Source organism: Myxocyprinus asiaticus, chromosome 6, assembly GCF_019703515.2.
Source record: "Myxocyprinus asiaticus isolate MX2 ecotype Aquarium Trade chromosome 6, UBuf_Myxa_2, whole genome shotgun sequence".
NCBI classification, from domain to species: Eukaryota; Metazoa; Chordata; class Actinopteri; order Cypriniformes; family Catostomidae; genus Myxocyprinus; species Myxocyprinus asiaticus.
The window spans coordinates 28,240,512-28,255,796 of NC_059349.1; the positions used below are offsets into that span (position 1 = coordinate 28,240,512).

The 15,285-nt window shown below is 37.2% G+C and overlaps 1 protein-coding gene across 2 annotated transcripts in view; it reads left to right on the forward strand.

Annotated features, from left to right (window-relative positions):
* Positions 1-14,820, forward strand: part of LOC127442306 (ephrin-A2-like) — a 123,017-nt gene extending 108,197 nt beyond the window's left edge. Inside the window, exons 2-4 of one of the 2 annotated variants that reach the window (XM_051700228.1) lie at positions 5,197-5,489; positions 11,503-11,568; positions 12,732-14,820. In XM_051700228.1, coding sequence (XP_051556188.1) covers positions 5,197-5,489; positions 11,503-11,568; positions 12,732-12,850 — 478 coding nt within the window. In that variant the 3' untranslated portion in view covers positions 12,851-14,820. The remainder of the gene's footprint in view (positions 1-5,196; positions 5,490-11,502; positions 11,569-12,731) is intronic. The other variant, XM_051700229.1, reaches the window with a different exon arrangement.
* Positions 14,821-15,285: the final 465 nt, after the last annotated feature.

The window sequence follows — 15,285 nt, forward strand, 5'->3', positions numbered from 1 at the left end:
CTGGTTACAATATGCCCGACAACACCTTGACACACCTCACAGCACCTGGCACAGTGTAATTTGGAATGACGAGACCAAAATAGAGCTTTATGGTCACAACCATAAGCGCTATGTTTGGAGAGGGGTCAACAAGGCCTATAGTGAAAAGAATACCATCCCCACTGTGAAGCATGGTGGTGTCTCACTGATGTTTTGGGGTGTATGAGCTCTAAAGGCACAGGGAATCTTGTGAAAATTGATGGCAAGATGAATGCAGCATGTTATCGGAAAATACTGGCAGACAATTTGCATTCTGCACGAAAGCTGTGCATGGGACGCACTTGGACTTTTCAGCATGACAATGACCCGAAGCACAAGGCCAAGTTGACCCTCCAGTGGTTACAGCAGAAAAAGGTGAAGGTTCTGGAGTGGCCATCAAAGTATCCTGACCTTAACATCATCAAGCCACTCTGGGGAGATCTCAAACGTGCGGTTCATGCAAGACGACCAAAGACTTTGCATGACCTGGAGGCATTTTGCCAAGACGAATGGGCAGCTATACCATCTGCAAGAATTTGGGGCCTCATAGACAACTATTACAAAAGACTGCACGCTGTCATTGATGCTAAAGGGGGCAATACACAGTATTAAGAACTAAGGGTATGCAGACTTTTGAACAGGGGTCATTTAATTTTTTTCTTTGTTGCCATGTTTTGTTTTATGATTGTGCCATTCTGTTATAACCTACAGTTGAATATGAATCCCATAAGAAATAATATAAATGTGTTTTGCCTGCTCACTCATGTTTTCTTTAAAAATGGTACATATATTACCAATTCTCCAAGGGTATGCAAACTTTTGAGCACAACTGTGTAAATATATATATATATATATATATATATATAAAAGAGATATTTTTGATGTTCTGGATCATGAGCATCATACTGTTTATGATTCAACTGTCTCACCATCATGTCTGTTAGCCTGAATCATAGCCTGATCTACAGTATAATACACGCCAAACGTTTGGACACACCTACTCCTTCTTTTATTTATTTTATTACTATTTTCCACATTTTAGAACACTAGTAAAGTTATCAACTATTAAATTACACAAATGGATGTATGGACACTTGTTGGCTGCTTTTCCCTCACTTTCTGGATTAAAGAAATTCATACATTAGCACAATTCATATTTGTCAACAAAACTAATTTCAAGCATTTTGGCATAAGCCTTTGGATCAAAAGGTTCTTAAGATCAAGTGTGTGTCCAAACTTTTGACTGATAGTATACAGTTGTTTGCAAAAAACCATTTATTGTGCAGCGTTGTGTTTGGTGATGGAACCAATCAGCGGTAATTGATAATGAGGTTATGGAAGCCATTGTAAATTCACAGGTCAATATTTCACCATGAACCATAAACAAGTTCCTGATGTGCTCAGGGAGAGTTGAAGAAGGTCAAGCGCAACAGGAGAAATGTGTTCCTGGAATGATAGTGAAGGATGTGTTTTATACATGCACACACCCACAGTTGTGATCCCTCAACATATGCCGGGATGTTCCGCTCATGCTGATATATGTCCCCTCGGAAATCTTTTCATGCATGATTAGAAAAAATATCTTTGCACCGTTTACATTGAAGGTCAGGATCTCCAAACTTTCTGGAGATTTATTCCTTCTGATAGTATAAACAAGTGATTAGACAAACAAGTCACATGGGCTTGTTTGAAAGGACCTAAAATACATTTGTCCAATTAATGTAAACTGGGCTGCGGAGAGATGGAATTGAGGTAACAGTTTAGAAACGTGGATAATCTCTAACAGGTGGACTTGATTAGGACTGTGAGAACTGAATTATAGTAAAATATCCAGAGATGTTCCACTCCAAGGAAGCAATTTACAGCAGGTTTTATAGGTCTATAAGTTTTTGTGTGTGTTTGTGTGTGTTTGTGTGTGTGTGTGTGTGTGTGTGTGTGTGTGTGTGTGTGTGTGTGTGTGTGTGTGTGTGTGTGTGTGTGCGCACATCTGAAAAGCCATTTTCTGAGGGCACAACAACCAGCCTTTAAGGCAGGCAGTTGATGTGGGCTTTAAGTGCTACACTGTGAGGAAATCATGCTGCCAATAGTTTGTCTAGTTAAAGAACAGACAGCAGGTGCTGGAGAGGACAGCTTCTCTAAATGAGAGGACAGGACCTCATATGGAGCAGTGAAGGGAAATGAACCAATACCTGACAGATCTGACTCACTTACATAGGTGTGAGTGCTTTTTGGTGTTTTCTCTTAGAAACATGTTGGTCTATAAAAAGGGAGGTTTATGGAGTTCAGAAACATCTGATGCAATGATTTGAAAGCTTTGGAAAATGTCTTATTGGTTTTATTTTGTTATATTTTGTTTTATGAACACTCAAATATATATATATTCTTAATCAGTATCTTAAGATAAGGATTTTTTCGAAAACAATGTTTGGGTCATATTTCACCCCAAATTCAAAAGAATTTTTATTTTAAAATGATATTTTACTTAAAGGCAGTAAAGCCCATTTTGTACCATTAAGATTTGCATTGTGACTTATGGTTACTTATGGGTATGATTACTGTAATGCGCATCCATATGTTTTACTTTTGAGTTTTATTATAATTCTCATTATTCTCAATTATGTCAATTCAACCTTTATTTATAGAGCACATTTAAAAACAACAGAAGCTGACCCAAAGTGCTTTACAGATCAAACAAACAAAATGACAGAGTGATATAAAAACATATTGATTTAAAGTTAAATATAAAACATAATAAAATAAATAAAAACATTTTTATTTACAACATCATGAATTAATCAATTTCAAACTATTCAATGATCTATTCAAAAGCTACAGAATAAAAATATGTTTTTAACGAAGATTCAAAAATGGCTAATGATGAAGTTGTCCTTACATGGAAAGGGAGACAATTCCAGAGATTAGGACCTATCACAGAAAAGGCACCATCCTTAGATCTATAGCAGCAACGAGGAACCCTTAATAAAAGTTGATCAGATGACCTGAGCGCTCTGCTGGGGGAGTAAGGGAGGAGAAGGTCACTGATATATTGGGGCACAAGACCAGAAGCCATTGTAGAGATGCTAAAACCGGGGAAATGTGATCCCTCTTTCTTGACCCTGTTAAAAGCCTAGCTGCCGCGTTTTGAACTAGCTGTTGGTGGGATAACGTAGTTTGGGGGAGACCAATGTACAAAGAGTTTCAATAGTCTAGCCTTGATGTAATAAGTGAGTGGATCACAATTTCCAAGTCTTTATGGGAAAGAACATTTTTTATTTTAGCGATAGATCTCAGGTGGAAAAAGCTACCCTTGACAACATCACTGATCTGCTTATTGAAAAGTAACGAGGAGTCTAAAATCACTCCTTACATGATCTTGTTCATTCAACGACGGGCCCCCCCGTCATTAAAGTAATGAGAATGAGATTGAGAGTTTTCAGAGAATGCAAGTGTATTTTGTCTTGTTACACTGGCGTATTTGTCACTTATTTTTTGCATAAACCTCAATCTATTTATTATATCATTTCATATTTTGTCAACAGCTTTTTTTTTCTTTTTTTCTTTTTTTGCTGTGAAAAGCATATACACATAGGACTCTGACATCACACAGTACTGTCACACACATTTGCAGCCTCTGTAGGTCACACTGACTTTCAAACTGATTTACTCATACTATATTTTGCTCCTCTACCCCTCCTCTCCCTTCCCTTTTCTTTCACTTTAAAGGCTGCATTCTGATGAAACACACAACATACAGAAAATCGAATGCAGAGCATAAAAAAATTATTTTACAGTTGCCAGTGTGGTCTAAAGCTTAGATTAAGGGTGTAATTTAATATTGAGTTTATGATTTATATGACAAGCTTACAGGAATCAACTCACTGACTGCATTTACCAGTGGTTTATGTGAATATAATCAACACTTTCATTTATGCATTTGCATATTGTTACTGCACTTCATTAACACAGTTACGAACAAAGGGGGTTTAAAGGGATCTATTTTAGGTCCTAAAAGTATTTTTTTTTTTTCTCAAACAGACAGAGTTAGGTAGTGTTTGTATGTTCATTTTACTGTGTGTTCTGGTTTTCCAGTCTCTCTCTCTCTCTTTCTGCATAATGGTGACCTAGATAGAAAGTATGCATTGTGGTTATTCACTTCAGCTTATTCTGTTCTGTCGCCTGTGATTTTCTGCCCAACAGATTTAGTCTTTGTGTGTTAAACATGGTTCTTCGATGCTGTATGGTTTGAGTGGAAGCAAAATCTTTAAAAAAAACTGAACAGAAGAATATTTCATTCGTAACTAAAAGATTTATGTCACTCACCCCTCTAGCAGGGTTGTGCACCATTCAGGATTGAATTGAGAATGCTTTTCAAATTCCAGTTCAATTCCTGAATTTAATTTGAATTTGAATTCAGGTAGCAAACAGAACTGATCTAATTGTAATTCAAATTTGAATTTAAGGAAGTGGAATGGAATGAAATTCAAAGAAATTTATATTCAAATTCTACTGCTGGTAGTGTGTTTTCTAATAATACATTTCATATTTCAGAATTAATTAAACATAAACATGTTTTCTTACACACAACATATGGGGTATTTCCAGAAACTCGATGATTTTGATTATCAATGCTTGAAATGCCGCCTGAAGAAATTTGTATTGAATTTATATATACTTCAATATACTTTATAAATAACTTTCACTTTATGGATTATGGTGAAAGAACAGTTAATTTCTCAGAATGCTCAGATTTGTCAATTTTTATTTTATTAAGTTATCTAAAAACAATGTGTTGGACATTTTGTGGCGCAGTGTGGCAAAAATAACTTTGATGGCTGTGTTTATTTTTTGACTCTATTGAACGTTATTGACAGTAATGAAGTTCAGAAAGAAAAGTGTATTCTACAGTTCAAGGAATAAATAGGCATAATTAGTCAAAATTAACTATTTAATTTTCGCAAAACTTTTGTGTGACTGTGTTGAATTTATAAGAATTGCTGTTCAGACATTTACAGACTCTTCCTGTCATTTAAATTCAAATTCCACTTCAACTTCCTGTGGGGCATTGCCACTTCAATTCAAATTCATGTATTGAAAAGAAGCAAATTCTTAATTTCTGAATTTTGCCTCTCTAATCTTGGCTTGACTTCAGTGAACTGATGTTCTGTTTCTCGGTTGCAGGTTCTGGCAGGGGGAATACACAGTTGCGGTGGCCATCAATGACTACCTGGACGTGTACTGTCCATACTACGAGACCCCTCAACCTCACAGTCGCATGGAGCGTTACATCCTTTTCATGGTCAACCATGATGGTTACTTGGCATGTGAGCACCGCATGAGGGGCTTCAAACGCTGGGAGTGTAACCGGCCCCAGAGCCCTGACGGACCTCTACGCTTCTCTGAAAAGTTCCAGCTCTTCACCCCCTTCTCGCTCGGCTTCGAGTTCCGCCCAGGACACGAGTACTACTACATATGTGAGTATGCGCATTTCCAATATACTGTACACTACATTGCCAAAACATATGTGGACACCAGTTTCCACTCTTCTGGGAAGGCTTTCCAATAGATGTTGGAATAGGCTATGAGGACTTGCTCCCATTCAGACACAAGAGCATCAGTAAAGTCAGACACTGATGTTGTGCGACCAGGCCTGGTTCACAATTGGCATTTCAATTCATCCTAAGTGTTTTCAGTGGGGTTCATCTTTTCAAGTTCTTTCACACCAGACCATTTCATTATATTGATTATTGATCGGCACATTATTTTATCGATTCTGTTTTGTGGCATCGATATACACTACCGGTCAAAAGTTTTGAAACACTTACTCATTCTTTATTATAATTTTTTTTTTTCACATTTTAGAATAATAGTAAAGCCATCAAAACTATGGAATAACATAAATGGAACTATGGGAATTATGTTGTGACTAAACAATATCCAAAATAAATCAAAACTGTGTTATATTTTAGCATCTTCAAAGTAGTCACCCTTTGCCTAGAATTTGCAGACATGTACTCTTGACATGTTCTCAACCAACTTCTTGAGGTATCACCCTGAGATGCTTTTTAAACAGTATTGAAGGAGTTCCCATCTATGTTGGGCACTTATTGGCTGCTTTTCTTTATTATTTGGTCCAAGTCATCAATTTCAAAAACTTTTTTTTAAATTAAATTTTAGATTTATAATGAAATAAATTAATATGGTGGCACAATTATATTTTTGTCTACAAAACTAATTTCAAACATTTAAGCATATGCCTTCAGATCAAAAGATTTTTAAGATCATGAGAAACATTTCGGTCAAGTGTTTCAAAACTTTTGACCAGTAGTGTATATTAACATTAGTTGACATTTAAATTTGAAGCCTAATTTGCATGCTTTCCAATTCACTGCAAGTTGGTTTTCTGTTTAATGCAGTCTGGCATAGTAGTGTTGGGAGACCACAAGAGGGTGATATAACATTTAATTAAGCTGGTTGCTGGTAAGACAAGACACAGTCCAAACTAAGTTTTGGATCTAGCCACCATACACACAAACATTACAAAGTTTTTTGTACTTCTTCAAAATGAACAAAGTGGCATTGATGAGTTTGCAGGTCAGTGTATAAAACTGGTGTATCTGTGCAAACTTAACAATTTCAAATAATTTCTCTGTATATGTAGCCTTGACAATGTTTCATTCAACCTGTCAAACCTCAAAAAGACATACTTGTAACTGAAAATACATTGTGTAGTCTATATGAAAAATACATATAAAAAAATATATGATGCAGTGATGGCTAGCGTAAATAATCTTTGTCCTTTGATAATGATTTGGGTTCAATTAAATGCTAGTTGAGCTCAGAATTTTGAGCAGTCCCCAGAGACAGCGAGTGGTGGTGTGTGTGTGTACCTTCATAGAAAATAATTGTTTCAAATTTTAAAATGCGTCATTTCATCCATCAGACAAGTCAGATGTGTGACCCCCTTTCATTTACCCTGCTGCTCACGCTTTACCAAAGTTGTGTTTAATTTTTTTTTTATAAAGAGACAAAGACTATTGAGCAACGAGCAGTCCTATTTATATCTGAATAAATGCCAATATACTGAATATCGATAATCATCTGGAAAGTTTTCTGATTATCCATGCATGAAAAAGGCATAGATCCCAAGCCTACATTTTACTACAGTAAAACTTTTTGTCCAAAGAGATTGCATGGCTGTGTACTTGATTGTATGCACCTGTCATTAATGGGTTTTGCTGAAATAGCCAAAATACATAAGTAGAAGGAGGTGTCTACATACTTTTGGTTATGTAGTGTAGTTATAGCACTTATGTTCAGACGCAGATAGACTGAGAAAGTAATAGAAATGGAGAAATAGCAAAGCTTCAGTCTTAACAGCTTTAGAGTTTTCTAAATGAGAAACATACTAAATGCCATTGCCATTAATTTCAAAAAGCTTTGAACAGTTTGATTCAAACAGGAAACTTTTGTTTTACTGTCCTACAAGTCAATTTTGTGTGACCTCCATACAAAAAACAAATAACTAGCTAAGCAAATAACTAACTATACATTTTCAGTTTCCTTCTCAACTGTTTTAATAAGATAACATGAAAGACTTGTATCAGGAAAATGCCAAAAAAAAAAAAAAAAACACACTAAAAAAAAACATGGAGCAGTGAGCAGATCAGTAATTTATATCGTAATTACAATTCCTGACATGGAAGGTTTTGGCATAGACAGATGTGGCTTGGTTGGGAGCCACCTGTGTACTCTGTGTACAGTATGCAGCCTGACCACTTTGAGCTCTTGCAGGCTTTGTGTCACAGAGCCGCACTGTCCATCAGCAGCCTTCCCCCGTCCACACAGCAACCAGACAGATTTTCATTTGACTGTTGATTATTCCCTGATTGACAGCTCAGACTGAAAGGGAGAGGGGGTGGGGGGGTGGCAGCGTTCTGAGTCAACATCCCTCCACCCCAACCCCCCTAAATCAGCAGGGCATAGCACTGTTTATCATACATGCCGCAGTGTTTTCTCTTTACACGAGAGAGAGAGATAGAGAGAGAGAGAGAGAGAGATGCCACAAAGAGCAGGCAAAAAAGTTCAAAGATACCTTTCAACAGGGTGTTTCGGCCCTGTCCTGCCAAACTGATTTTTTAATGCGTCCGCCTCCCAGTCCCCAGCCAAGCCCAACATTATGAGGGCTTTTGTTTTTAGATAGAAGAGCAGGGCTGGAAAAGGCCTTTGGACACCAACCCCACCCCCCCCACCACCCCACAAGGCAACTCCATTCACCAGCAGAGCCACTCCTTGAGAGGATTGTTTGGATACCAGCAGCTCTATGGCCGTCATGGTCCCTTGGGGATTGGGGACAGCAGGGTCACAGATGAGAGATGAATCTGAGAGGTTATCAGGGGGAAGTGGGGGCTGATCTTGATTGTTTGCTGGTAAAAGAACACGTCCATCAGGACTGGTCAGACTTAACCCCAGACTTCCATCTCTCCGCCCGTATTGATTGACTGTGATGACATCTTGACAGGCATCTTCTACACAGCTGCCGGCGGTTGAGGTTGGGTGCTCTCCAATGAACCTAGGATCCGGTGTGTTGGACATGCCACAGGAATACACAATAACCTGGGGAGAGCTGTAGGGGGGAGGGTTTGTTGAGCTTGAAGATGACAAACTCTATACAACTCAGGCTGTGGCTCGTACTACAACAGCTTGACCAGGGCATTTAGAGTACGTGCATTGCTTTTAGTCAAGTGCACACCACAAGACTTCAAGAAACTATTCATCCTTTCATATATTCAATTTGTGACTAGTCTGCACCAAAAAAATGTAATAGTTTAATTAGTCTTTTGTAGACTAATTAAACAACAACAAAATGTTTCTAAGCAAATGATTGTACGAAGCTAGGTCAATTTGCAACAGCTCGCTAATAACTCTGCACACCAGTGAATTAATGTTGACTGAACAAAGTAAAAATAATTAGTTGTCGGCCTCAAGGTAGGTGGAGCTCCAGGTCACACCTACCGATGACATGGACCAATGGCAGAAAGAAGGTGTTTAGCAGCCGATAACATTTTTTCCTAAAAGTTCACCCAGGCGAGCTGTTACAAACCACTGGAACTAATGCAAAAACACCTTCTTTTTGGACAGATTTTGTTCTAAATGATGTCACACCCGTTCGTTCTTCTATTTCATATGAAGAATATCGGGGCCTTAAGAGTCACTCGTTTGGGAACTGCATTACACTGGTCATGTGGTGTGTTTTGCACTGTATTTTAAAAAGAACCAGCTCATAAGAGTCATTAGTTTGGGAATCAGGTTACACTGGTGTCGCTGTAAATTAGAATGAACCTGGCTCATTAGAATCATCACAATGGACATCAACATTTTTACTGAAAACTGACTTAAATTCCTTTGTAATTGTTTCTTACCAAAACCGTATGCACTCAGGAATATGATACATGAGTTGCATGGACTAATTTTATGATACTTTTGGGTCCTTTTTAAGCTTTAAAGTGAGGCACTGTCCACCTGCCATTGTAGTAAAATTTGTAGATTGTAGATATTTATTAAAACATCTCCCTTTGTGTTCTGCATAATAAAGGAAGTAATAAGGGTTTAGAACAACACAAGGTTCAGTAAATGAAGGCCGAATTTTCCATTTTGGGTGACTTATTCCTTTAAAGGAATATTCCGAGTTCAATACAAGCTCAGTCGACAGCATTTGTGTCATAATGTTGATTGATTACCACAAAAAAAATGTTTTGCCTCGTCCCTCCTTTTCTTTAAAAAAAGCAAAAATCGAGGTTACAGTGAGGCACTTACAATGGAAGTGAATGGGGCCAATTTTGGGACATTCTAAAGGCAGAAATGTGAGGCTTATAATTTTATAAAAGCACCTACTATAATTGTTCTGTTAAAACTCATGTATTATTTGAGCTGTAAAAAATGTTAAACCATCGTTTTTACAGTCGTTTTAGGGTTTGTTGACATTACATCATCATGGCAACGAAGTTGCAAAATTGAATATAACATTACACAGAAAAGGTTAGTAAGCGATTTTATCACACTAAAATCATGTTAACAGGCATATTGTGTATGTCTTGTGGATATACTTTTGAAACAGTGAGTATTTTAACATTTACAGATTGGCCCCATTCACTTCCATTGTAAGTGTCTCACTGGAACCCAAATTTTTGCTTTTTTTTTTTAAAGAAAAGGAGGGCCAAGTCAAAATACATTTTTGTGGTAATCAATATTATGCCACAAATGCTGTTGATTCAGTTTAACTTGTATTGAACTGGAATATTCCTTTAAGTGTGCACCAACACGACAGTAAAACAAAAAACTTTGAGTCTTTAAATGTATGGCTTAAGTGTTAAGCGATCAAACATGTGCCTCTGACTTTTCTTTGTGGACATTTGACAGCTTCCAAGTTCACCTCAGATTTCACTCTCCTCTTCTTTCTCATCGAAGCCTTAAAAGGAAATAATCAAGTGAATTGTTATGTCTGGACAGCAGAGATGAATGAAGTAATCTGTCAGAATGGTTATGTTTGTGAAGCAGAGATGAACGGTGTTGCTGATGTGCTGGTGGAGCTGACAAGATGTCCAATGATGGTTGAGAGCTGGCTGACTCAATAGTGACTCTTTGCTCTCAGGTCATTGATTGTTCTGTGGGATAATTTGCTATGGGAACACTGTGTGTGACAGGCCATTGTAAGTGATGACTCCAAGCTGCGAATTTCTCTGCAAATATCAAACTTTGTTCTTTATTTGGTTGTCAAGGGGTCAAACTAACTTTCAGGCTAGAGCGACTTTCACAAGTGTCTTCTCAGAACAGCAGCACAGGGATAATTCACCAAAAAAGGAAAATTCTGTCACCATTTACTCACCCTCATGTTGTTGCAAACCTGTATGGCTTTCTTTCTTCTATGGAACACAAAAGGAGATGTTAGGCAGAATTCATTTTTGGGTGAACCACATACACGAACAGTAAAAAGTCTGGACACACCTACTGATTTTTTATAAATACTATTTTGAATATTTTTGAATAATAATCATATAAGTATAATAGAATAGAATCTTATTTTAGCTTTTTCAGTGAGGGCATTCCCTCAACCAACATCATGAGGAATCCACCTGGGATGCATTTTTAAACAGCATTGAAGTTCCCATTTATTGTTGGCTCTTGCTGGATGCTTTTTTTCACAGTCCAGCTTATTATAAAAAATTATAATTAAAATTTTTGTTTTACACAATTTATATTTGTCTACAAAGTAATTTCAAGCAATTAAGCACAAGTCTTTAGATCAAAGTGGTTCTGAAGATCATAAGAAGCATTAATTCAGTCATATGTCCAAACTTTAGACTGGTAGTATATTTATATAGCGTTTGAATGTTTCTGTTTGTCATAAACACATTTAGCTGATTGAAGTTAACTTCATTGTGTGGAACTCATTATTTCTTTGCAATGTCCTCTCTTCTTTTTTAACAGCTTCTCCTCATCCCAACCATGCTGGCAAGCCTTGTTTAAAGTTGAAGGTGTATGTGAAGCCTGCAAGTAAGTCATGCTTTGTCTTGCCCTACCAAACATAGAGAATGATATCCCCATATTTATATGCCAAACAACTATTAGACAGTCAGACACATTTTGTTAATGAAACGTCATACTTATTTATAAGCTGCACAAATGTGTTCACAAATGAACTCTGCATCCATCACAATAACAGTGTATGACTAATGGGAGCTAGTAGAACTATTGTGAATTATTTGTCATCTTACCTTCATCACACACCATTAAAAACTGTATTTTAACTGTTGACAAATGCAAGTTTTAAAAGGATCACAGGGTTTTAGATATTGGCATCAAGTGCCAATATCAGCGTTTTTGCTCGACAACCTCCACTGTCTGCAACCCTATTGATAGTTGTCGCATTGCATTGTTGCATAAAGTTGAGTTTTTTGTTGCATTGTCTACATTCTGCCATGTTATTACTATGTTCTTAGGTAACTTTATACTTAGTTCTTTATTATTACAATTGTTTAATTGCACAATTACGTTAAAAAAAAAAAAAAAAAATCTGAAGCAATGTTGACACAAGCCACGTACACACAAATTAATTTTAGTTTGAAAATTCTGTTTTCAGTTTTCTAACATCATCGTTTTCCAAAGTATGTAGTACTAGGGAGCTTTTTCAGCGGAGAAAAACTCTGTTCCAATGTGGACGAGAGGCGTAAACTTAGCTAAATCAATTCATTTTCAAATGAAAACATATTAGTGTGGACATGGCCTTAATTGAGAAATACTCCATTCCATTGTTTAAATTTAATTTGTTAATATTAATATTAATCTTTTAAAATAAACTACTGTGTTTAATTGTATATAAGCAATTTTTTTTTTCCTGTGGTATTGAAATTGTGAGATATCAAATATCATGAGATTTTACTACTACTGAAATTTTGGTATTCTGAGATCCTATTTGGAACAACAACACTCTTCCTTCAAATGGAAATCCAGTGGTTATTATTAAAATCATTAGCACAGATGTCAGGTTACTGTAATCTATGAAAAATGTTTGAGTGTGAAATGTAAACCAAATCCTCTGCCTCGGTAATTAAACTCTAATTAGGTCAGTGCTGTGGACCCCTGAAGCTTTGAGTAAAGGTATGCATTTCCTAGCACTTCCTCCCCGTGTGCTGTCTCTCTGTGTTTATGTGTTTCAGATGGTTCGGGCTTCGAGTCTCCAGAGCCCTTCCTGACTGATCAGAGCCAACGCTGCAGGGCAGACGCCCCACTAGCTGTGCTGTTGCTGCTGCTTTTCTTTCTGCTGGACTTCGTCTAGAAGCTCCACAGCGTCCCAGACTGCCTACCACTTTCCCTCCATCCATACTCCCTCAGGGAAGCCCCCTCATCCAGCCCCCTGCCCCACATGCTAATGCACATTTTGAGTCACGCATCCTAACAGCTTATCTGTGGACAGAGACATTTGCCCTACCCTGGGGCTTTATGTTTACAGGATAAATTAGTGGCTGATGTAAAGCAGTAACAAGGCTTGAAGAACTGTAGTCTGTTGTGGAATGTGACCTTTTATATATGCTGTCATGTAATCAACGCTTATATTCATGTGACATTTTTTACGGTTCAGGACATCGCAATTTTAATCAATGGTTTACAAAAGATTTCAAACACTCATCTTTTCATTTACATTATACTCAGTCACTATCTACCCAGAGGTAGGCTTTGTCCCAATTGGCGAGATTGATGTAGTCAACAAGACCGTAGGGTGTCCCATTTTCAATTTAAAGGAATAGTTCACCCAAAAATTTAAGTTGTGTCATCATTCACTCACCATCTTGTCATTCCAAACATGTAGGACTTTCTTCTGCTGAACATAAAAAAAAATAAAAACAATGGCAGCGAATAGGGATTTTGATTTAAAGCTTTAAAAAGTATGCAGAAGCATCATAAAAGTCGTCCATGTAACTCGTACGTCATATTCCAAGGCTTCTGAAGGCATACGATATGTTTTGGTAAGATATTATCTGAAATGTAATTCATTTTTGCAGTTATTTCTGTGTCTCACTAATGAGAGACACTCATTACACTGGAGAAATTGCATTGTTTAGCATTGCCGTAGTGAGTACGCAAGCCAGTTTGAATAAGCTTCTCTCATGAAAGCATGGACTTTTTGAAGATTGAAAGTGGAACCGGGATAATCTTCATCAAACAGTTAATTTTGTGTTTCGCAGAAATAAAAAAGTCATACAAGTTTGAAACGTCTTGAGGGTGAGTAAATGATGACAGAATTTTCGTTTTTGGGTGAACTATTCCTTTAATAATTGAGGAGGGTGCTCATAAGCGCCCCCTTTATGGCTGCTTTGCACTCTCTTGTGCTCTTTAGCAAGCACGCACTCTTATGCGGACTCCACAGCTTACAAATCTCAGCCTATGTGGCACGGTGTAGACTCGATTGAGGACCGTAAAAGCTGAGGATTCCATTTGGGACAGGGCCATAAAGGGTACTTTCTTGATAACAAATTACACCAAAGGACTCTCTTCAGAGTTTTTGCATTTGAAGGGAGAGAAGAACCATGTTTTGTGGTAGCCAGCAGCTAGGGAATTAGTGGTAGACATTCACATGCATGGGAACACTGTGAAACAGAGAAACTGATCTTCTGATAGTGATGATATATTTTTATTAACAAACAATTTAAGTAGACTCTCAGATCTTCTAGCCACCCTACAAGCTCAGCTGGAGGAGACTGGATCAGACACAGCCGAATGTCAGTGCTCACTGCTGGCCCTCACCTCTAAACTGTGTATATCTGCAGTGGGGTGGGACTCAGAATCTTAGAATAATCACTTTGGTGCAGACCCAAATGCCACTTAACAAAACTCAGCATTGGTTTTCTCTCCAGCTCTGTGTGGACATTTAAATCACCAATGTAAGAGGACAGAACTGTGGGCATGGACAAAAAGGAAATTGATTTTTGTATTCTATTTCATGTTATTTTTGTAGCATTTAAAAGCATCATTAATTATTCATGTGATGTGGAATGATTTTAGCGTCTTGAGTGACGATACAGTGTGTGAGTAAGCAGTCGGACGTATTCAGATGGGCCACTCTCTCACTCTTACTGTTGTCATTGTGATCTTGTCAAACTGTATTTAGTATTTAAAGAGACAGAAAGCATTCATTTCCATCTGATTTGATTGTGTCCTCTTTTTCATGTGACGTTTTGTACAGTCAACATGTTTTGTCAAACTGAAGAAACATGCTGAAATTAAAACAAAAAAATAAAGCATTTTTGCCTACAAGATGCAAAGATAACTGTGTGCTGCTGATAGAAAAAATAATAATTGTCTCAAAGTTGACAATCTTGACCTGAGAGTTGACTGGAGGCTTGTGTGTGTTTTAACAATAATTCAATTATTATTGTATATCATTTCATATTTTAATTTAATCATTTAACAAATTAAGCTTCTTTTGATTTGAGCATATATCTCTGCAGACATATACACAATTTGGATTATTCTGTGCAAGGTCCTGATAAATTTAAGGGATAGTTCACCCAAAAATTAAAATTCTGTCGTAATTTACTCATATGGAACATGAGGAGAAATTCTGAATAATGAATGTGAATGGTGACTGAGGGTGTCCTTAAAATTCTGCATAGCATCTCATTGTGTGTTACATGAAAGAAAGTCATACAGGTTTGGAAAAACATGGGGGTGAGTAAATATTGACAGAATTTTCATTTTGAGGTGAACTATCCC